The sequence below is a fragment of the Sinohyriopsis cumingii genome, chromosome 19, assembly GCF_028554795.1.
Source record: "Sinohyriopsis cumingii isolate HCF-2022 chromosome 19, ASM2855479v2, whole genome shotgun sequence".
Taxonomy (NCBI): Eukaryota; Metazoa; Mollusca; class Bivalvia; order Unionida; family Unionidae; genus Sinohyriopsis; species Sinohyriopsis cumingii.
The window spans coordinates 69250089-69275343 of record NC_142979.1 but is presented as its reverse complement, the minus strand read 5'-3'; the positions used below and the strand labels follow the sequence as shown (position 1 = coordinate 69275343).

Here is a 25255-nt window from a genome sequence, read left to right as displayed (position 1 = left end):
GGTTTTTTTCTTCTGACAAATGAAAATTGACAGACATAATGTAATAATTGGGACTTCGCTGCGAAAAATTTAGAGATATTACGAGATCGTAATGTAGATGAGGAAATACCCCCAAAATCGGGAGGTTTTTCTCCCGGCTTGAGAGTTGACAGGTATGAACTGTCCGGGCTTGTGGAATTTCAGTCAGGGCTTGAGTTTATTTAAGTCACCAGCCCGGGGCCTGTGCCTAAAAAGTTTCTTTTAGCACTGACCAGTACAGTACATAAACTATTATATCAGACTGCAGATTCAAATTATGAATATGCAACCCAAATGTGGTCTCCTTCCGTCTGCCTCGCTCGCCAATGTTTATGTTTGTATTTGAGGACTGGCTAGTATTGCGTCACGGTACCACGTGATCTGTTGTCTCATTAAAACTCGGAAAAACTCAGCAATTTACGGAATCGTGGTATCTTCTATGCAATAAAATCACTACCCACTTACGATATTTAATTTATAAACATGACAGTCTAATTAAAATCTGTAGAGAATTACATACGTAGAAGGAAAATTTTGATTTCTAGTCTCCTTTAAAGTTTGCTTACAGAAATTGTCAGTACACATTAAATAACTATATTTAACTGTATTTTAATACATGGAAATGTCAGTAATGCCTACAGTACATTCAGAAGTAAATATCAATTGAATAAGTTATGTCAGATAAAATATGAGTTTTAGATCTATCTTTTAATTCAGTTTCAGTGTAATCATCACAAATGTAACATGCTGTCATGTATTCAAATGTGAAAAGTGTTCATCTACCATCACAGCTATGTCCATGAGCATTTATAATGTCCTGGTTAAGTGCCAGTTGGGTTTTGATCATCAGTTTGTCAAAATCTTGTATTGTTACAATCAGTTAAAAGTAGTTTTGCTTTGTATTGGACTCTTTTCTCTCAGTTGGGCTATCTAGAAGCTGTCTCCATAACGTAGGGGACTGGAGATGGCTTCTCTGGGGTAAGGGAATGTATTTCCCTCAGCCTTTTACTTATTCTTCTAAGGTATAGCCCATTTCATGCAGACTTCGGTGAACTTCGTAATTTGCTCGGAATTTTTATCACTGGCGGGTGGTCAGCTGACCGTAATAGCCACTCAATAGGTGGTGGGCAAAATATGGCTAACGCTTCAGCATCAGCATCAGCTTCTGTAACTACTTCAACATCATTTATCGAGTTGAAAAATGCATATTTAACAGCGATGCTGCCTCAGATATAGATGAAATTTAATATTGGAACCACCTTGTCTTATTTTCTGGAAACTAGGGTGGATTTCAAACCCATACGAGAGAGTAGCTTTGAGCTGTTTACATCTGGACATGTACATGTAAGTTAGGAAACAGTGTCGAAGTAAATTTAATCCTGACAATCAAAGAGCAAGTTGTTCAAACTATTTCTGTGCATCCAAAACGTCACTATAATAAAATGTGTTTCATATGAGTTTATCAGATTTGTTTTTGAAAGTCTGTGGATAATTTACATATAAATTTCAATCATTTAATTAATTTTATTTCTGAAATATTTCTAAACAACAATGGATGCCATTTTGTTATGTACATATACCCACCAGCGTTTGATTGGCTGGAGTATAAAGTAACTCGGGAGGTTATTCGGATAATTACGGAGCAACTCGGTTAAATTTGGTATGAAATGGGCTATTATGGATGGGTAATGAATTTAAGAAGAAACCAGTTGTAGTAATATGTTTTTTTCATTAATACTTGCCCAGTCATAACTTACACCCTCCCAGTCTCCCCACTGTTATATCCATATAGAGGTTATGCCTTCCACTCCAGAAATAACTGAAGTATTCATGAGATTTGGTGCTAGTCCATATAAAGGGGAGATAACTCTACCACATAGTTGGGATGTAAATTTTATCCTTTTAGTTACAAAGTGTGGGATTGGCAAGGTATTAGTACTATTTCTAAGGTGTTATGATCAGGTAAGTATTATTGAAAAAACATTTTACTTTAAAAAGTTTATTTTGTAATTAAGCTCTAAATTTTCTTCAAATTTTCTTTTTCATATAGTTTGCATGAATTTGCATTTAGTCTTCATTCACTCTTCATTCCATTTTTATTTCAATGGTAAAATAAAGCATTTAGTGTTTGTTTATATTTTATGTACGTAATGGCAGTCATTTTTATTTTGGTACATCTTACTGAGTTTTCACTCTTTATAGCTATCTAATATATAAACATGGTTGGCAGGCATGGAACCTGATTTATATGCTATAGTGAGGAAAGCAATTGCTGTTGTATATTTTCATTATCTTCTTATTGTTGTCAGTGTTCATCTTTTCATCATCCCCTTAATTGTTGTCAGTGTTAACATCTTTTCATTATGCCCCTCATTGTTGCCAATGCTACATCTTTTCATTATGCCCCTAATTGTTTTCAGTGCTACACCTTCTCATTATGCCTGTAATTGTTGTCAGTGTTATATCTTTTCATTATGCCCCTGATTGTTGCCACTGTTACATCTTTTCATTATGCCCCTAATTGTTGTCAGTATTATATCTTTTCATTATGCCCTAATTATTATCAGTGTTATATCTTTTCATTATGCCCCTAATTATTGCCAGTGCTACATGTTTTCATTATGCTCCTAATTGTTTTCAGTGCTACATCTTTTCATTATACCCGTAATTGTTGTCAGTGCTACATCTTTTCATTATGCCCCTAATTGTTGCCAGTGCTACATCTTTTCATTATGCCCAAAATTGTTGTGAGTGTTATATCTTTTCATTATGCCCCTAATTGTTGTCAGTGCTACATCTTTTCATTTTGCCTTATATTGTTGTCAGCATTATATATTTTCATTATGCCCAAATTTGTTGCCAGTGATATATTTTTTCACTATGCCCCTAATTGTTGTCAGTGCTACATCTTTTCATTATGCCCAAAATTGCTGCCAGTGTTACATCTTTTCATTATGCCCCTAATTGTTGACAGTGCTACATTTTTTCATTATGCAACTAATTGTTGTCAGTGCTACATCTTTTCATTTTGTCCCATATTGTTGTCAGTGTTATATCTTTTCATTATGCCTGAAATTGTTGCCAGTGATATATTTTTTCGCTATGCCCCTAACTGTTGTCAGTGTTATATCTTTTTATTATGTCTTAATTGTTGTCAGTGTTATATCTTTTCATTATGCCCCTAATTGTTGCCAATGTTACATCTTTTCATTATGCCACAAATTGTTGTCAATGTTATAACTTTTCATTATACCCTAATTGTTGCCAGTGCTACATCTTTTCATTATGCCCCTAATTGTTGTCAGTGCCTAATCTTTTCATTATGCTCCAAATTGCTGTCAGTGTTATATATTTTCATTATGCCCTAATTGTTGTCAGTGTTATATATATTCATTATGCCCTTAATTGTTGCCAGTGCTACATCTTTTCATTATACCCCTAATTATTGCCAGTGTTACATCTTTTCATTATGCCCCTAATTGTTGCCATTATTACATCTTTTCATTATGCCTCTGATTGTTGTCAGTGCTACATCTTTTCATTTTGTTTCAAATTGTTGTCAGTGTTATATCTTTTCATTATGCCCTAATTGTTGTCAGTGCTAATTCTTTTCATTTTACCCGATATTGTTGTCAGTGTTATATCTTTACATTATGCCTGAAATTGTTGACAGTTCTATATCTTTTCATTATGCCCTTAATTGTTGTCAGTGCCTAATCTTTTCATTATGCCCCAAATTGTTGTCAGTGTTATCTTTTCATTATGCCCTAAAATTGTTGTCAGTGTTATATATTTTCATTATGCCCCTAATTGTTGCCAGGGCTACATCTTTTCATTATGCCTGATATTGTTGTCAGTGTTATATCTTTTCATTATGCCCCAAATTGTTGCCAGTTCTATGTCTTTTCATTATGCCCCTAATTGTTGTCAGTGCTGCATCTTTTCATGATGCCCCTAATTGTTGTCAGTGCCTAATCTTTTCATTGTGCCCCAAATTGTTGCCAGTGCAACATCTTTTCATTATGGCCCAAATTGTTGTCAGTGCTACATCTTTTCATTATGGCCCAAATTGTTGTCATTGTTATATCTTTTTATTATGCCCTAATTGTTGTCAGTGTTATACCTTTTCATTATGCCCCTAATTGTTGTCAGTACTACATCTTTTCATTATGTCCCTAATTGTTTTCAGTGCTACATCTTTTTATTATGCCCCTAATTGTTGTCAGTGCTACATCTTTTTGTTTTGTTCCAAATTGTTGTCAGTGTTATATCTTTTCATTATACCCCAAATTGTTGCCAGTGCTACATCTTTTCATTATGGCCCAAATTGTTGTCATTGTTATATATTTTTATTATGCCCTAATTGTTGTCAGTGTTATATCTTTTCATTATGCCCCTAATTGTTTTCAGTGCTACATCTTTTCATTATGCCCCTAATTGTTGTCAGTGCTACATCTTTTTGTTTTGTTCCAAATTGTTGTCAGTGTTATACCTTTTCATTATGCCCCTCATTGTTGTCAGTGCTACATTTTTGCATTATGCCCCTAATTGTTGTCAGTGCTACATCTTTTTGTTTTGTTCCAAATTGTTGTCAGTGCTATCTCTTTTTATTATGCATCTAATTGTTGCCAGTGCTACATATTTTCATTATCCACTGATCATTGTCTGTATTACATGTTTTCATTATTCTTCTGATAACCTGACACAGCATTGTATATAATATTCATGTTATTACAAAGCTCATAAACATACATGGTAATCATACAGAGCAGTTTTTTACTTTTTCAGAGAAAATGCTAATGGTTATGATCTGAATAGGAATTTTCCTGATTTCTTCAAAGCAAACAAGAGTCCAGTTCAAGTGGAGACAAAAGCAGTAATAGACTGGATACACAATCGGAGCTTTGTCCTATCAGCCAATTTCCATGGTGGGGCAATGGTAGCAAACTATCCATTTGATAGCTACAATTCAAGTAAGTTACCTAAAGATACAAGGGATATGTACATCTTTTATTTTTAAGGAAATATGATGAGTTAAGCAGAAACATTGTTATCTACAAGTCACAGTATGAGATATTTCAACTTCACAAGTGGAATATTTTCTTGTATCTATTTAAAAATATGTAGATTATATTTTTATTATATATTTTTTTCAAGGCAGCAGACGTTGACGTAATAGGATTTTACTCATTTTTATTCCATTATGGCAGAGATGCTACCATGGCACATGAATGTGGGAATCATGCAAACAAATTTAAAATTCATGCGCTTGGAAGGAAGTAATGCATGATAACTCCAGCAGATTACTTTAAAGTGCACATTATAGAAGTGTATTCTGTACTGCACAATTTTTATTTAACTGTTAACTCTTAGAGTGCTTGTTGCAGCCTTAGTCTCTTTGTTGGTAGAGGTATCTTAGTGCTTGCCATGACATCTGTCTCTTTTCCCATAGTCAGCTATTTACACATCTGGGTTGTTTGGCTTGACATTAACGGTTGTTAAACTAAATTTTAATTGGCATATTGGGTCCTGAAACAAGTTCTGTTATAGTTTGAACCTTGTATCAAAGAAGTTTTACAAATAAGGGTTTTAAATAATGGCTACACAGAACACCAAAATGGCTGATTGCTAATGAAATTCATCTTCAATGATGATTTCATTCAGCATGTAATGGCTGATGATAGTGACTATGACAGTGATTTTTCATGCTATGAACTATGTCAGATTATTGGATCTGGGAAAGTGTTAATGTAGATTCCAGTTGGAAAGTGTTAATGTGGATTCCAGTGGGAAATTGTTAATGTATATACCATTGAGAAAGTGTTAGTGTAAATACCATTGGGATAGTGTTAATATAGATACCAGTGGGAAAGGGTTAATGTAAATACCAGTGGCAAAGTGTTAATGTCGATACCAGTGTGATTTAGCTCAGTTTAAGTTCAGAAACAATCAACAGATTCATGCTTATACAACTAGAGGCAACATCTTTAAAAGATTTTGATTTTAACAGAACTTTTACAGAGTGGAGCTGGAAGAAAGAGATGTAAGTTAAATATTAAACTATGACTACTTCCTCCTACCCCAATTTTGTCTACTTTGCACTTATTTTTTATGAGAAGGGAACTCCCCCGCACCCCATTACATAAACTCCTGGTAGCAATTCTGTTCTGGTTAGCACATTAGACAAGTCAGCTCTATTGCACCAGTAAAAACTGTCTATAACATTATAGTCAAGGTTATGTATCATGTAGTATCTTTATAGTTATTCAAAAAGTGGTTGGAGTGCAAATATATAGGCTTCATCGATGCAGTGACCTACTAAAATTGATTCATATTAAACAAAAATGAAAAGTTATTCAAGGTATGATTCTTAATTTTGTGCAGGTAACCACACAATGTTATAAGAAAAATATTAACTGAATAATGTCATAAGTTGTCACCATCCACTCTAATTGTATCAGTAAAAAAAAATTCATCAGAAATGTACACAAAGAAGCACTTTCCATTTAAATCTGAATATTTAATCAGACAATAAGGATTTCTAATAAGAAACTTATTTAGTTTTGAAAAATACTTCAACTGAAACTAACATGTATACCGATGTTGACCGTGTCATTTTGAGATGAACATGGCAACAGGTTTGAACTGCCTATTGAATGATCTGTAATTAGCAAATTGAGACTTCTGTATGCAAATCTAAACTAAGCTTGGCAGTAACCATTTAATTTCATATTGGAGAATATATTATTTTGAAAATGAAGTACAGTCAGATAAATGTGATGTAATGCTCATGCCTTTTGCTCTCTTTCTCTCACTCACCAAAACAGAACTGTGGAAAAAGCATATTAGCATCGGTGATGAAATTTCCCAATTACTGGATGTCTACAATAGCTTACAGTGATACCATCAATATTCATGAAACCCTAAGTTACTAGTGAAAAAGATGAAGCCAAAGTTTTGGTCTGGCCTCATCTTATACTCTACATTGATTTAGACCATGATATATTACTTCATCGTCTCACCGTCTCCAGCATGTATTTGGCATTCATGATACAGCCTTACTGTGGTTCAAGTCCTACTTGGTCAACAGGACACAAATTGTATCTGCAAATGGAATACACTCCAGCCCAGTTGATCTATGTTGTGGTGTTCCACAGGGGTCTGTTCTTGGACCTGTTCTCTTCATTCTGTACACTCATTTGCTCTCAAGTGTCATAGATCATCATCCAGTGTCTCACCAATTGTACGCTGATGACACCCAAATATACAAATCTAGCCACCCAACTGAAGTTGATACCACCATCCAAGGTGTAGAGAGGTGCATTTCTGATGTGAAATCATGGATGACATGTAACAAGCTGCAGATGAATGATGATAAAACTGAGGCCATTCTGATGACAACACAAAGACTTTCTCATTCACATCCTTTACCTCAAACAATAAATATCAGCAACACCAACATTAAATTCACACAATCAGTACAAAACCTAGTTGTTACTCTGGACAGTACTCTCACATTGCACCAACATGTCATGAACATATGCAAGGCTGCATATCTTGAGCTGAGACGCATCAGCTCTATTCGCAAATATCTTTCAGTTGATGCCACTAAAACACTTGTGTGTTCATTAGTACTTTCAAGACTGGACTATTGTAACTCAGTTATGTCTGGTTCATCTCAATATCTGCTCCAGAAACTTCAAAAAGTTCAAAACACAGCTGCTCAGATCATACTTAGAGTACCACGATCAGAGCACACCTCCCCGCTGCTCTGTTCCCTACTACGGTTATCCATTTGATCCAGAATCAAACACAAAATTTGTTCTCTGTGCTACTTTTCACTGTTGGACTCTAGTCCAACATACCTATCCGACCTCACCCATGTGTACACACCAGCAAGATACTTATACTCCTCTTCTGACAATCGTATACTCATTATTCCAAGTATGAAAACAAAGTTATATGGACAGTGTTCTTTTGCATACTAGGGCCCAGCAACGTGGAATGAATTGCCCACTGAACTTAGACACAAAGACACTGTGATCACATTCAAGAGGGCTCTCAAAACTCACTTATTTCGACTGCAAGAACAAACTTAAAGACCTAATAATGTTTCCTACCTTAAATATTCTCAGCATGTTTTTTTTAATGTTTTCTAATTTCATGGTGTTTGTTTTTGTAATCATATCATTATATGTTTTTTTGTCTTATTGGTGTTGTCTAATGTTGTAAAGGGCTTAGAGCTTTTAAAGATTAGGCGCTTTTCAAATTCCTCATTATTATTATTATATATAGATGAAAAATAGAAAATTTACAAAATTAGCGAATTTGACTTATGCTCTGCATGGACTTGTAGGCTGGTAAATATGGTACCAGTCTGCATTTATTTTCTTAATATTTGCAGCCTCACATACCTCTGGGGCATCCTTAAGTCCAGATGACGATGTATTTCAACACCTGGCACTCACTTACACCAGATCACATGCCAGCATGTCATTATCACCAGAAACGTGCCCTGGAGATCATTTTGTAAATGGAATTACAAATGGAGCAAATTGGTATACTGTTAATGGTAAGGTTTTATTAATGGTAGTACAGTTGATAATCAGTCATTTGTTGAGGTGTAGGAGCCCTGCAGCAGTCACCATTTTATTCGTTCATCTGATTCAAAATTACTCTAAACACCAAACCTTTGTAAAACTTGAACATCATCTGATGCATTATGACTGATGAATTGCTGTTATGCATAAATGCGCCTTTGAAGGTTTTTCCTTTTCCGGTCTCCATTTATTAGTAGAGATATTACCCATTGCCTTCAATTTTCATAGTTCTAGATTGCCCTTTTATATATTTTGTTTCATCAACTTCATTTGGTATACAGTTACAGCCCTTAACAATTAATTTCTTATTCTTATGGTCACTCATGATTCACTTGTAATTGGCTTGGGTCAGGATTCATTCTACATATTCTGAGGGCTGTTCCATTTAAATTTACATGGTACCAGGGAAGGCAGTATTTTAAAAATATATGTCAGGGTACTTTGACTGCCAAGAGTTCATATTAAAATGAAAAGAAAATTCTAAATTGCATCAATGGGTGAGTATCTGACATTAAAAGTGCCTTCCCTATGTCTCGTGTATGTTTTACTGGAATATTCCTGATGCAGTTTGTATGAAGATGGTTTGAAATTGTCAAAGTCCACAACTTGGTCCAAACTTAACAATTGAGTAGACAAAACCTAACCCATCACATTTAGGTCTGCAAGATAATGTTCAAACCAAAATTGCATTAGAATATATTGAATGGTCTTGGGTTGTGCCAGTTAAAAGTAAGTTTCCACTTGAAGATATGAAGTTAATTGTCAAGGGCAGTAACTCTATCCCAAATGGCGATCAGACTAAATCTGCAAAAGGTGTTTCTAATACGGTATGAACATCATTCCAGGTACTAATTAGTTTCACTAAGAAGGCTTTCTGCTGTCTTGATGTCCAGTGGTCCTATGGCATATTTCTTATGTCCAGTATGACCACCATAACAGCCTTCTTGAAAATCATGTTATAGCTACTCCTAATGCAAAGTTATGTTTACATGGTATTTTTGCAGATGTTATTGTTACTCCTCCAAAATGGGAAGTCACATGGGGCTTTCAGCAGAAGACTTCTTATAATGTCATGAAATTAAAATGTTGCTGATCTGACATCCAATATGGCCATCATGGTAGATATTTTAAAAATCTTATTTCTACTTCTTTTAAATCGAAAGTCATTTGGACATGGGTGTTTCATCAGAAGACATGTTATTCTGTTTTCTTAGTCATAAATGAAATGTATACAGATAGACCATCAACAAAATCTCCATGGTGTCCTCTTGAAAATTCTATTTCTCCCAATGAATGGTTATCAATGTGGAAGTCACCAATAGACTTCTTTTGATACCTAGTTGGGCCTAAATGAAAACATTCATTCAGTATGGCTACCACAATATCTGCAATGCCAATTTTGCTGTGTCCATCTGAATTGATGGTCATATTGACTTTTTTTTTTACCAATATGCTTCTAATGATGTCTACTTCTTCCAAAATTAAAATGGTGCCAGTCTGTTATCCAGCTAAGGGCTGTTCCAGTAAAACATATACCCCCCCCTTGACGGCACTTCAAAAAAACTTCTATAGGAGGTTGTGTTTCAAAACTATTGTGGGTTGTGTTAACAAAATGAGAAATTGCTGGTGGGCTTGTCAGAAGAAAAAAACAATATATATTTAAAATCGCATCAAGCCCCCCTCCTAGCGGTCTAACGTGAATGAAACATTGGGTCAGAAAATGATGCCAGTACACGCGAGTGCACGTAATTTGTACAAATTCGCATTCTTTTAAAGCAGTGATACGTGTTCAGCAAATTATTTTTATTAAACTTTTAACTTTAAAAGTGCATTTCACGATGTAATTTGTGCTGCCGCAGCTGTCTCACAGCATTTGATGCGACATCTAGATATCTGGATACTTCGGTTCGACATGAATGGCTGTTAAACTAAATTTGATTTGTTCATTAGGCCCTGGAACAAGCATTTTATGGTAGTTTTAGCCTTACTTTCATCATGGTATTTTTCCAAATGTGTGATTCGAATAAGGGCCACACAGGAAACCAAAATGGCTGAATCACAACACGGTTTGTCTTCAGACGATGTTTTCAGTCGGCAAATACTGGCTGGTGATAGGTATGATGACAATGAATTTCATGTATATCAGTCTGTTGGACATTGGGAAAATGTCACTGGAAATACCAGTGTGTGATTTTGAGCCCAAAATTGAAGTATGTGTTGGATGGACAATATGCCGGTTATATTTATTCAAGATACCCATGTCTAAACAAGCAGACTATGGGAATGTTGGACTTAAAACCCTAATACAGCATTATGGAAGAGAAAAATCTGGCATAAGAGGCAGCAAAACACTGACTCAAGGAATTGAGTCTTTGGCAGAGTTCATGTTAGTGAAAACTGACAGAGGAATCATTTATAATCACGTGTATTTGGATGCCAATTTTTATTTTGTTTAGGTGGGCGTTAAAATTCAAAGACTTGCCATTCCTGCTTCAGTCGCCTGCATAGTGGGAAAATGTGTTGATCAGTTAGCTGTGCTGATATTTACAATGACAGAATTTAGTGGCTGAAAGCACCCCCCCAGTTGTCACCATTATAAGAGTACATCAAAAGAACATGCTGCAATAGCTGAGCGGCAGGATCAAAGGCTTTGACTGGCAGCTGGGTGGGAAAATCTACTGATATTTAGAGTGCTTGAATTCAGAGGCAGAAATACCCAGAGATGTACATGTGGTCATTTATAACAGTACATCAAATAAACAACTTTAGCTTTCATTATTGTGTTCATTTCCAAGTGTAACAGAATAAGCAGTGCACGTGACCTCGGAATCTTGACATGTTGAGACGTAGACTCGAATGAGTATTTTAGGGTTCAACGGCAAACTGACGAAGATTGTAATGAGGTTCAGGAGAGTGCTAAAGTTGCTAGAACTGATAGTTTGGAAGGGACAGTAGCCAAGTGTAAGAAAGTGTGTGATGCCTAGCTTAGTGCTTTGAATAAGATCTTCCTTGGATCGAAAAAATTCAGACTCACTCTGATGGACAAACAAGAGCTATGTCAGTGTTGTAAAGAATGTAGAAATTAAACTCTATGGCAACCAATAGTTCTTATAATTTACACAGTTTTCTGGGAGGGGACTGCAACTTTTGTTGGTGGAACTCATATTTTTACCAAACTGGGAGCCATGGACTCTTACTTTTAAAATCCTAACGAGACCTATGATTCAAAATGTTTCTTTTTGGAACAGAGATATCCAGGAGAGAATACCCATGGGGCCATACTTGTGAGGTGTTGAGAATTGCACAACCATAAAGAACAGTAACTTTGTTAAGCTAGTTATTCATATATGTTTCAGACAGCAGGCAATGAAAGGAGTTCACAGCACAGAATAGTATTCGTACACAGAGGAGGATCATATTAAATTCAGAAACAATTAACAGATTAATGCTCATAGGGAACATCAGAAAATCCCCATACAACATAATTAAGTGTGTAGATCTCTAGTTGGCAGAACCACTGTGGCAACAAAAGAATAAAGAGACAAACTTTTATATCATGCAGATGTATGACTAAATGAAGTACATGCTGTCTGTGCAAAAATTAAATGACATTAAACATAAGAGACTGACTGATCTATGTAAACTCAAAGCAAGATGGATAAAATTTGTCCTGTTTGTGTTCGGTTCTTCCTATGTATATTTTGATCGTGGTGGTATTTTCTGCAGACCTTTTGGCACTTGGTTCCAAGCCATCATTTGGTATTTGTATTACAAATTGGATAACTGAAAAGTCTATTATCTAGTACACTACATTTTTAAGCAGTGTCATTAACTAATGATGAAACTGATGAAAAAATACTTGATGTCATTCTGATACATGGATTCTTTGCTACACTACCAATCTGTTCATCCTGATTCTTCTTTTTTTTTTACCATCTCCTTTAGTCTTACTGGTAACTTCTATTTTCTTGCAGTCTAAATATTTGTAATGATGTGTTATTGTCAGAAGGTAAAAGGTGCTTAGTATTGTAAAATCTAAAACTATTACTTAGCAAGGGACTAAAGTAAAAAGTGGGCAGAAATTATTGCCATGTTACAGTGTTATTAGAAACAACATAATAGTTGTACAAGATGTATTTTGCAAAGGTGTAGAACTAGCGCTCATATTGTCACCACATATTCTACTTAAATAATAATATCATTATTTCTGTATATTCCTATCAGTATTTTCCCAGTGGTAGTAATTTTCTGATCTGATGTTGTTCATTTCTTGCAAAATTTTTACACATCAAGAATTCTCACAGTATCATTAAAAAACAATGTTGTTTTAGGGTTTAACGCCATTTCTCAGCACACAATAGGCTATACATGACGTCCAGTATTAATGGTGGAGGAAGAACCCGGGAAAACCCCAGAAAGAACCACCCACCCACAAGAAGCTACTGGCAAGCTTCCTCACATACCCACATTGGCTGAATCCGAGACTCAGACCTACGCAGACAGAGGTGAGCTGGCAGTGATCTGTAACGGAGAGCACTTTAGACCACTCGGCCACTCGGGGCCCCCAGGAATGACAATGTAATCTGCACCAAATTGAGTTGTTTGAGAAGAAATTAATTTTTTTAACCCAAAAATCACAGAAGCTACGAGTTCTTGCATTAATGTCTCACATTAAATAACATTTGAAGTAGCCACGATATTAGTTTAGGATGCAACTATACTAATTTCACCTTTGGTATATCCAGATCTTGAATTTGATGGAGGAACATAGCTCCAAAATAAACACATCAATTTTAGAACCTGTTCATTGACTATGAATCAAGTATCTGAGTCCAACTGAATTGTTAGAAATTTTTTAATTCTTTTTTAACAACATCATAATTAGCTGTCAAATATGGAGTAAGCCTATGGTCTTTCTGCCATCCCAACCAAGACCCCACCACAACCACATGACCATGCCCAATGACATCACAGTAATAATCGCTATACAACTAGAGATGACATCTCTTCAAGAATTTTGATTTCAGTAGAGCCTTAACAGAGTGAAACAGTAAGAAAGAGTGACAGATATTTAAGTTTTAGTGAGATATTTAACAATGGCTATTCCTCTCGCCACCACTTCCTCATTGGAGATCACACACACACAAAACTTAGAGCAAATCCTGAAATCCTGGCAGCATACCTGCAGGGGAGATAACTTGACTATTCGATTTTATTGGTCTCTGGTTATCCCATGGTATTTCTGTTACTTAAACATTATTTTACAGTGTGTCCAGTCAGCATGGTCTAAAAAGGCTTACAACCATTGAGAGTTGTTAAAGGTCTCACATTACTACAGATGTGAAAGAACAAGAACCATTCTATAAATCAGTGAAGATAAAATAGAGTATATATGGGTTTGACTGTCCCTGATTGGTTGATAATGAAAGTAAGATTTTAGTAAAAACAATCTTTTGAGAGCTTGTCCTACTTGTAACTGAAAAAAGTGAGGGTCATTGTTTTATTAACATAATTTCTGTCCATTTACAGACCTGAGTTTGGACGACTCATTACTGAAATCAGCAGCTGACTCTTTGGTGCAGTACTGATAGCACACATTTCAAATTTGTATAAATCCAGAAAATGGTGTGGCTGTTGTGGTTGTTTTCTTCACAAAAGCTGTCGTCATAGATGTGTCTATACCGATACAAATTTGATCATGAGCACTCGAAATGTTAAGTTACTCAATTTTAATATCATGGTGTTTGCACAGGTTTACAGTGGGAACTGAATTAGTACAGAGAGTCCTGAACTCTTGAGTTTTGTGCAGAAATATGGAATATGGAATCCATGCAGAATACATCCAGAAATGTAGAGGTTTTCAATCTTGGATTTAGTCTCCCCGTTGCATTTCACACTGATATGCACATTCACAGAACATTTGTATAGTAGTAGGAAAAGTAAGTGAGAAATTTAGATACATATCATAAACAAGACAAACAGTATGTGGGGGTATAAGATCATAAGAACAGGCTGGAATGGAGAAGTATAATAAAAACAATAATGAGTAGAAGTGTGCCTCTTTTTTTAGTGTGCAACGTTATTTTCTCAGCTTCATTAAGAAATTTCATCAAAAGGAAGATAATAAAGGGTGTGCAGTTAACTAAACCAATATGAATTTAGCTACTTAAAAGATGTATCAAATTGATTTTAACCTTCTGGTCTGGTTCTGTCCATTCTGGTGATATGTCCACTGAATCAGTATGGTCAGAAAAATATTTGGCAAATTTAAAAAATTAAAAAACGTTTGGCAGATTATGATTATACACTACTTCTGCCTGAGAGATGTGAATAATTTTATTTCTTGGTTTGTTGATTGTGGTTGTTGCTCAGTTCAAATGCATCATTGAAAAACATTGATGCATTCTCATACTTTGTTACAAATATTTATTACAGATGCATATCTCCAGATATTGGTGAATATAGCTTGAATAAGTTATAACAGTTCTAGTTGGAACAATGAACATTGTTAGAGAAAATTTAAGTGAGCTAAAATGTAAACTTTTTGGCAGTGTGTGATGCAGGATTGCTCAAGACTTTTCCATCTCATATGCTCACCATGAAAAATCCATTTGTATCAACTGATGACTTTTAGGTAACTGTCAGAAAGACATAATTGACAATATTCAAAGGTCTACAAAAATTACTTGAATCAAAAGTTATAAAATCATACAGCTGTCACACTGGCAAAAATGATTGACTAGTACCTATGCTGTTGTTGCCACAATTGATTAGTTGCTTGATTAGTTTGGTTTGATTTTTGATTTTTTAACAATATATTAGGTGGAGGAAGGACCTCGGAAGACCACCAGCCTAAATTGGTTGATCTTTGACACAAACTCTGTGAGATGTGCAAGTGATGTAAAAGCAAGCACCTTAGTACACTTGGGCACATGGAGCCTCTGTTGATTTGACATTTATCTCCAACAGCCGAAGTCATTTAGATATGAGATCTCGGGGTTTCTGGAGATCATTTTGGCCTTTACACCATTTTCAGATGAAGAGAATCTATATATGGCAGCCAGTTTTACTGCTGAAGAAAATCCAAGTCCTTTTGAGACACCTAACACCACTTATGTAGACCACTGACCTTCCACAAGTAACTGGCAACATTCTCATTTACACATTGGAGGCAAGTAATCACATGACAAGCATTTTGTACCACTGCCATGGAAGTCCCTCAGATCTGTATCACAAGACAAACATTTTGTACCACAGCCATGGAAGCCCCTCAGATCTGTATCACAAGATAAGCATCTTATACAACTCTGCTCTGAAAGCCCCTCAGGCCATAGGTATAAATCTCATATGAAAGACTAGAAGTGGGAGATAGAACCTGTGACAACTGGATTGAAAGTGCAGAATGTTACTGCTAGGCCATCAGTGATGATGATGATGCTGTTGACAATACATTTAACTGCAATGACATTAATTTTATTGAGTACTCTGGAAAAAATGATTCCTTGACTTTCATCCATTTTTTAAACATCTAACTTATGATATAAAAGTGTTTGACATGCTATATTTTTTTATATAACTTTATATTAGTCTTGCAACAAGGCATAAAAACAAGACATCGGTAACTGTAAAAGGTGTTCTTACAAGAAATGATATAGTGTAAAAGTAGACAGAAACAATGCAACATCACTTCCACAGACGTCAATGTTTTTTTTTCTGGCAAATCATGTATTGTAAGTTTACCAAAACATTTATTGAAAAAAATAATAACAAGGAATCATAGAATCTGGCCACACATTTAAAGCAATACAAGATTTAACTATTATTCTAATCAAAAGCAGCATGCCTGAGAACAAAGAAAAATAGCAGGACAGTGATCACTTTTGTAAACACACAGTTTAGTAAGGATATAAATTCATGATTTCTGTATCAAAATAGAAATATCTATTATAAAATCGGTTTTCATGGATGTTAAATTAGTAGGTATTAATGGACTGATCAATGACATCTACAGATAATAAGCCACCATGAAAATTTGTGAACTCATAGTATCAGAGACATACTTGGCTGACAGACAAACAAACAAAAGGACAAAAGATTGATTATAATGAATGCATACAAATAAAAATAAGCAGTAGATTATATGATCTATAAGAATTCAGTAGATTACCTCCATCCAGCTGTCATTTAAATCACTTCTGTCCCCACCCCAATATTAAAATCGCTTCTACCGCCCACTAACCCATAGCCAGAAATTATATTTTAAAAAATATGCTTCTGTAGGTGGCAGTGTTTTTCGATTAAAACACATCTGACAGTGGATCATAATTTTTTAAAATTGCTTCTCTTGTGGGTTGGTTGAATTTGAAAGTGCCTTCCCCCCGGGGGGTATATGTTTTACTGGAACAGCCCTAATTCGAAACTCATACTATTGCTCAAGAATATAAAAAAATAGTTTCAATGCTAAGCAGTTAAAAGGAAGAAATGGTCTTATCTTGAATTCCTGAAAATCCTTTTTGCCCACTAGAGCATCATTTTCATTGAGTGACTTTTGTTTTTGTTGGTTTGAATGGATTTTTGAACACATTATTAGCTATACTATGCTAAGGAGATGGGAACTGAGTGCATTTCCTAAGAGTGACTTTTGTTTTTGTTGGTTTGAATGGATTTTTTAACACATTATTAGCTATACTATGCTAAGGAGATGGGAACTGAGTGCATTTCCTAAGGAGATACTTAGGCAGCTGACCTTATTTGTCTGTTCCTGGGGGTGAATACAGTCGCTTTCAAACTACATTAATGACATCGCAGATTCTCTTGAAATGGTAAAATTTGTTTATCTTGTACTGTAAGTTGACAGAACATACTGCAAATATTGCCAGATTTGAAACAAGATTTACAACCATGACATCCAGCAGTAGAGAAAGACATTAGTAACAGCCTCTGTTTACTATATCATGTTTCAAAATTGGTACAAGACATTTCACTAATAATACCAGTGTTGATAAAATTACATTGAAATGTCATTCACAGAATTGTTTGGCATCTTACCCAGTATGTTGTTTCTCATGACTCTTACCATAATTTCTCTGTCTTCTAGATTTGGTTAAGTTTTGAAGTGTTGTTCATTGGGGAATCATGGTGTTGAAATGTTCTCTCTCTCTCTCTCTCACACACATACACTTTTCCAACGGTCTTTCTAGAAATGGAAAAAATGGTACCCATGATATGGTTATTTAAGTAGACTAGGAAACTAGCTAACTGTGTTGTAGTTTAACTTGCTAACAACTGGATCATAGTACTTAATCAAGGAGATGTGACTATTTATTACAGAAATTACTAAATCCATGACTTGAGCACCTGCAATCATTTGCAGCCTCCCCTTCTGGTTTATTTTCTTTGATCTTGTTTATGCTCCTTACAAACACTATAGAGGGAACTTTCTTGCCACAAAAGTGAAAATAAGGGTCAGTGAGACACAGCCTAAAATGAATTTTGCCAGATTAATAAGGTGTCTTCAACAAATTTCTTCCCTATGCAAGCAGCAGGATGATCAGGTTGTACTATTAACCAAACAGCATTACCAGTACAGACATGGTTAGTGTATACTGGAGCTGGAAATTATGTATCATAAGATGTTTGAATACAGGAGAAGAAAATTTTCAGACATTGATTTGAGGTGCATGAGGCATAGCTGGTACCAAGAAAATGTTGTCCGCCTGCTGTAGAGCATCACATTTATGCACACCAGCAAGGTGCATGCACACACAAACACATATTTGACATGAAATTATAATCTAGTATAATTAATTAAACTTGGTGATTTCTGTGAGAGAGCTTAGGATATATGTGACTATGATTTTTATTTTCATTTGCCTTTATTTGGTCATTACTACTGATATTCTCAAACTATTTTTTAGATTTACAGATCAAGCTAACAAGATTATGCTACAATTTAGATACCATTGAATTCTGCTTGAACATTGATGAGAAATGCATATTTGTTGACCTGACTTGGTTTAAAACAGAAATGTATAAATTATACCTGTCACAGTTGTACCTTTTATTGAATATGAAATTAATTAACAAAGAACTCAGATGCCATTGATTGATGCTATTTTCATCCCAGCTCCATCTCCTTCATTTTATTTCTGGAATAACCTTTGGCTCAAAATTTGATTTTAAACTCTTATTTTCTATTTATTTACAGGTGGTATGCAGGATTATAACTACCTGTCTGTTGGATGTATGGAGATAACGGTAGAAATGGCTTGCTGCAAGTTTCCTCAACCATCTCAGTTACCTCAGTTCTGGCAGAAAAATAAAGATGCTCTCTTCAATTTTCTGACCAGAGTTCATATCGGTTAGTATGATGGCATCCTAGGAATATTAGTCCTATGTCCCTGTTGCTTGGCTATGTTGCCTAGCAATGTGTAATGAAGCAAATTATGTCATTGATTATTTAGAAAATAATGTCATCACATAAGGATGGCAATATTACAACAATATTTCATTATGATGTTACTTTTATTGATTCTTTTTGGCATTTGTGTGGTATGTTGTTTATTATTGTTGAACCTACCTTGGCTGAACCTCAACACAATAATTTGGTGGTTACATGTATGTCTGTGTCTGTCCCCCCTCCAGGTATGATAAACCTCAATATATCAATATTTATGGTAGTTATATTTATGTCTATGTCCATCCCCACTCAAGGTATCATAAACCTCAAGATAGTAGTATTTTTGGTGGCTACATTCATGTTGGTGTCTGTCCATGTCCTAGGTATGATAAACCGCAACATAATAACCTCTTTGGTGGTTACGTGCAATACATGTCTGTGTCTCCTCCTGCCAGGTATGATAAACCTCAACATAATAATCTTATTGGTGGCTTCATGCATTTCTGTCTGTCCGTCTCCTAGGATTGATAAACCTCAACTTATCAATATTTTTGGTGGCTACATGTATGTCTTTGTCAGTCCACCTCCTAGGTATGACAAATTTCAATGATACTGTTTTTATATTTGAGTAATGTGGTCAGTTTCTTTAGTAAACTTGACCATATAGTCATTTTACTTGGTATATGGGTGCATCCTGATGTGTACAGCACCAAAAGCCTTTGGGTGGGCTTAGTATACTGTCCATGTCTGGTTTCATATTGCCATGTGGCATTGATGGTAATTTGGTAATTTATGAGTTACATGTTAGAGAGTAATTGAAACCAGAATCAGTTTTTTTAACAATGCATGTTATGTTTTGTTCACAATTGACCCAAGGAACTCTGAGGCGAGGTAAGAGGTCATGTTAAAGGGGTTTATGTACATTACCAAAATGTATCATCATGGATATAAAATCAAAAGTCTTGAACAGAATTTATGCATATAACAGATTTCAGTCCTCATTATGACCTTTTCTCCCAAGGGCAGAGGTAAAAATAATAGGATGTCACTTAACCAAGTTCTTATTAAGCATGAAATTTTAGGCTTTTGATATCTTTGTAGCTAAACAAACTCTTGTCATATTCATGATTTAGCTTTGAAACTCAACAGCTTTCCAATATGTTGTGTTTTATTTTTATCAAATTACTATTTAAACCCACTCTACCTGCAACTCAATACCTCTGAACAGGTTATTAGGTTAAATATTCATATCTGTCCATTTTATTGCTAAAGAATAATTCTCTTTTCATTTCTTTTCTTTTCATACAGTTCTTAGATCATATATTTTATAGTTCATTTTTGACCTACCCCCAGTCACATATCTTAATCATCATTGGTGTGTTATCGAAAGTCTGTGATAGTACCTTAACGTAGAATTAATTTTGATTTTCGAAAATGTGTAAGTGTGAAAGGAAGAGGTGCTAAGAATTTTCTAAAATGCTAGAGAAGGTAGGAAAAGTGGCTTTTCTAGTTGTTTTGTGCATAGATCAAATGAGTTCATGTGATTAGCCTTTGTCTTCCTTCTAGCATCCATCACTGTTTCTAAACTACTGAAAGGATTGCCAGCAAACTTTACACATTCATTCCATGGTCTAATTGGTCCTAAATAAAAATGATACACATGAGAGATCTAGTTTCTAAGGGTTTTAGCTTACCTTAGTTCTCTCATGCATCATTAACTATGCATTTTGTGTCACCTGTCATGCATCTGGTGCCAAGATTTGCTGTTTTCAGCTTTATCTCAAAGACTACTTAACCAAATTCAGCAGAAAGCATTTTGGCCTTTCAAGATGCTTCAGCTAATACCAGTCAGATAAAACACCGACCTTAAAATGGGTTATTTTACCAAATCAGTATTTCATACTGCAATTTATAACTCATTTTGTTTGCATTCCTTTTGTATTTGCATTTCAGCTGTCATCTGATCATTTTGCATTTGCTTTCTCTGAAGCACATTTGATTCTGCATTTATAGCCTCCATTCATCAATTGATTTTGTTTTCATTTGTTAAGGATTGAAATGGAAATGTGTTTAGTATTTATATTTTTTGTTTTGGTGAATGTTAAAGGGAGGGAACTGTTACTTTCTTATCATGTCTTGTGAAAAGTGTGATTTAATAAAATAGAAGATGCATAAACAAAAGAAGACATCATTGAATTTATGATAAATAAAAATGTGCCACTTCAGTAGATGTCAAATATAGTGCAAGAGAATTTGGTAACTTTTACATTATTTTGTTTGATCTTAAAATATTGTTGAGACACAGACGCTGGTATTGGCTGTGTAATGATATCAGGTTTTTTTCTTCCTTGACAAGAACAATGCCATGTCTTGTCAGGAATGAGAAACTGTTAGAGTCAATAATCTAAGTCAGGATTATCATGTAAAGGTCTTCTCACCTTGGAAATTTAATGGCAGCCTGAAAATAATACATTTTTAGATGCACTCATGAAATGCATTTTCTTTTCATTCCATTTTTGTTAACCATTCATCATTCTGCATCTTGCATTTACACTCATATTACAAAATGCAATAATCATTTTATTTTTATTTTTCTGCATTTCAGACGTGTTCTTTGTGCATTTTGTTTTATTCTATCTGTCTTCTGTTTTTATTTCATTGGTAAAATTGACCATTTCAAGGTCATTATGTGGCTACCATTATGAAAAAAAGAAAAACAGTTAAATGAACTGTTCTCCAAGACAGTTGAACAGAATGTAATCAGATTTGACAGAAAGTACAAATGATACTGATCTGACATTAAATATGTCCATCATTACTACAACGTATAAAAATAGTTAAAATGACTTGTTTTTAAACAACCCTGAACAGAATCTTATCAACTCTGAGAGACTGTTCTGGCATTATGGACTGTCAAACTTTTGCAGTGTTTCTGATATCTCATGAAAGATGGCAGCTATTGCTATAATTAGAAAAGCCTTCAAATTACTTCTTTAAAAACGTTTCTCATAACATGACCAATTTTGACACAAAACTTTCTGGAATTAGATTATACAAATATGTCAGTACACTCTTCAATGTGGGCATTGTTACAGAATAGTAGAAAAACTTTAAATGAAAACAGCTGAACTGATTTGATCTGATTTGATATAAAATTTTCTGGCATGAAAGCCTTTCAGTTTTATTCTAATAATGCCAGTCTGCCACCAATAGAGTTTGATCAAATGATGCAAAGCATCCTGGCATAGAAGCTTTCAGATTTATGCAAACAATGCCAGTGATATCAAATATGACAGACTTTACTAAAAATAGAAGAAAAAGGAGAAACAAACTGATGGCTTCTTCAGAAATACTGACCAAATATTTGACCAAGATTTACATAACAACTCCTCTTATGAAAGTCTTATGAAAGTCTTTCTGGCTTGTATAAATACTGCTGCTCTGCCATCAGATAAGGTTGCCATTAGAAAACTTTTTTAAAAAAATCTCTACTTTTGATCCATACTGTCTGATAGAAGTTGAGCCGATTTAACAGAAAGTATCCTGGTCCTGTAGTCAATGAAGTCACTGAGCACAAAATTGGATTGTGTGCTCAAATTTGAAAACGTGATCTTCAGAGACTTTACTCCATGAGTGTTAAGAATTGTGACAATTTTGCAATTATCTAGTTGTTTTTTTTATCTACTTATAAAATATTAAAATGATAATGTGTGGTGCTAAGTGTGATGTTTAATTCTAGAGGTTTTAGTCCAAGTTCAGTTGTTTGCTTAGCTTTGCGACTTAAGGTAGTGGTTCCCAGACCCCAGGTCACAAACCAAATCAGGGTCACCAGGATCTTATATGAGGGTGGCACAACTTATGAAAATATGGAAATGGGGTCATGAGGCTCAGAAACAAAATAGTTTAGGGTCCTGGCCAAAAAGGTTAGGAATCACTGACTTCAAAATTTTAGGTTTATACCATTTGATGTAAGTCCACCATTCATTTTGGCCATCGTTACTGAAGATAGAAGCCTCAGGCAGCACAACACAGTTTGTTGTTTTAAAAAAAAAACATCCAAACTTACAAAAATATAAAACGAAAATAAAAATAAACCATGTGACAATTCTAGAATAAAATTACTTGCAAGTTTTTGAAGTTACTCTCAAACACATGACATTCCTTAGCATGGACTATCAACAATGTCAATCCAACAACACATATTTTCTAATACAAACTCTGATCTCAGACACACACTTAAGTTGGCTGATGCCAGGCTTTTAAGATTGATGGGCATTTTCTGCAGAGATTCATGTTCTGAATTAATGGAAAATTTAAGCCATTCAGTTCATAGATGCATTTGAATGGGAACTGAATAGGTTTCGTTCATCCTACACAGTACAAAACTTTTTCAGACTCAGACTTATGAAGCTGTTGTATTTCAGTCACAGTTTGCAGTATATTGCCTTGTAATATATTGCCTTGTAGTATATTGCCTTGTAATATATTGCCTTGTAGTATATTGCCTTGTAATATATTGCCTTGTAGTATATTGCCTTGTTAAATATTGCCTTGTAGTATATTGCCTTGTTAAATATTGCCTTGTAGTATATTGCCTTGTAATATATTGCCTTGTAGTATATTGCCTTGTAATATATTGCCTTGTAGTATATTGCCTTGTAATATATTGCCTTGTAGTATATTGCCTTGTATAGTATATTGCCTTGTAATATATTGCCTTGTAATTTATTGCTTTGTAGTATATTGCCTTGTAATATATTGCCTTGTAGTATATTGCCTTGTAGGAAACCTTCATTGGACCAGATCAATTTCATCAGAAAAACATTGGCAAACCTTGGTCAACATAGATGTATTTCTGTTTTGGTTTTGTACACATATGCATGCATCCTAATTTTAAGGTACTTTTAAAACATTTTTATGACAAATTCAGACCTGATAACACTTTAGAAACTCTAAACATCAGACTAATTTCAGGCATAAAGATACAAAATGATTGCAGTTGTAAATTAAATTTAATTTGCAGGTGCAAAAGGTTTGGTTATGGACAATAACAACAATCTACTACCAAGCGTCAGGGTTTATGTTGTGGGCAGGGAGCCTGTGTATTTCAAGACATCAAAATATGGGGAATATTGGAGGCTGCTGCTTCCTGGAAATTATACCTTAAAGGTAACTGTGACTTGTTCACAACTTTATGATTATTTTAGGATGCAAGCCCATCAAATTAATGACTAAAACATATTAATTTACAGTATCAGTTACATTTTTAGCTTCTTTTGATTTGTGAGCTAGTTAATATTCCAGATGTAACGTGATCAGGGAATGTATTTGAAGGAGAATGCAAATTTTTAAGTAAATTCAATTTCTGAGAGGATCCTGAATTAATCTCATTACTTAAAAACCCTCCCCACCATGTGAGCATCATTGTTAGTATATCGCTCAGCTAAGACTAGCGACACCTGGCTTAGTAATGGGCAAGAGTTATTGCCCTTTGTCTATATGAGATAGAAAAAGATGGTTTCATCTTTTGGTAGGACTGGATTTGTGAGGTAACTGGCTAATATTCCTAATGTAATGTGAATGGTAAGTATTCTTGGAGAAACATTATTTACTTTAAAAAAAATTCTTTCTCCATCAAATACATCACCTAATCACATTAGTATTAGGAAAATGATCCCTGCTACCTCCAAATCATGCTTGCCCATAAAGATGAAAAACATCTTTCTGTTTATATAGACTGCAAAGAAAAGTAATTCTTGCATATTACCTCCCTTGTTCTCACTAGCTCTCCACCTATATCTTGAATTTAACCAGTTTAAATTTTGCTTGCACCTATGAACAAAACGTTTAAGGAATCCATTGCAATGTACATTTGACAGCCATCATTTATTATCAGTGGTATAATTAATCAAAACTTTTCTATAACTGGTGTATACAAAATATTCATTTTTTCCAGTGAATTTATTCATAATTACGAAAACAATTTTTCCATTAGTTATTACATATTTGATGTCAGTTGGTAAAATTCAAGTTTTTACTGGTGGATTGTATTGCTCTGTTTAATTTTATTTTATTTTGTACTTAAAGTCCTTAAGGACAATCATGAAATATGCCATGCCTGGACAACATGTTCCTCACACCCATAGGGCATAACTTCATTACGTGCAGAATGCATTTGGTGCAGCATCCTGAAGAAAAAAAAAACAGTTGAAGGGCCAATAGATAAATAGGGCATGCT

The 25255-nt window shown here is 34.7% G+C and overlaps 1 protein-coding gene across 8 annotated transcripts in view; it reads left to right on the top strand.

Annotated features, from left to right (window-relative positions):
• LOC149775909 (carboxypeptidase M-like) overlaps nt 1–25255 on the top strand; it is a 98818-nt gene that overhangs the window by 61720 nt on the left and 11843 nt on the right. For all 8 annotated transcript variants that reach the window (XM_089943896.1, XM_089943894.1, XM_089943901.1 and 5 more), the window contains 4 exons: nt 4807–4991; nt 8423–8590; nt 18826–18978; nt 24041–24186. In XM_089943896.1, the coding sequence (XP_089800022.1) occupies nt 4807–4991; nt 8423–8590; nt 18826–18978; nt 24041–24186 (652 nt within the window). The remainder of the gene's footprint in view (nt 1–4806; nt 4992–8422; nt 8591–18825; nt 18979–24040; nt 24187–25255) is intronic.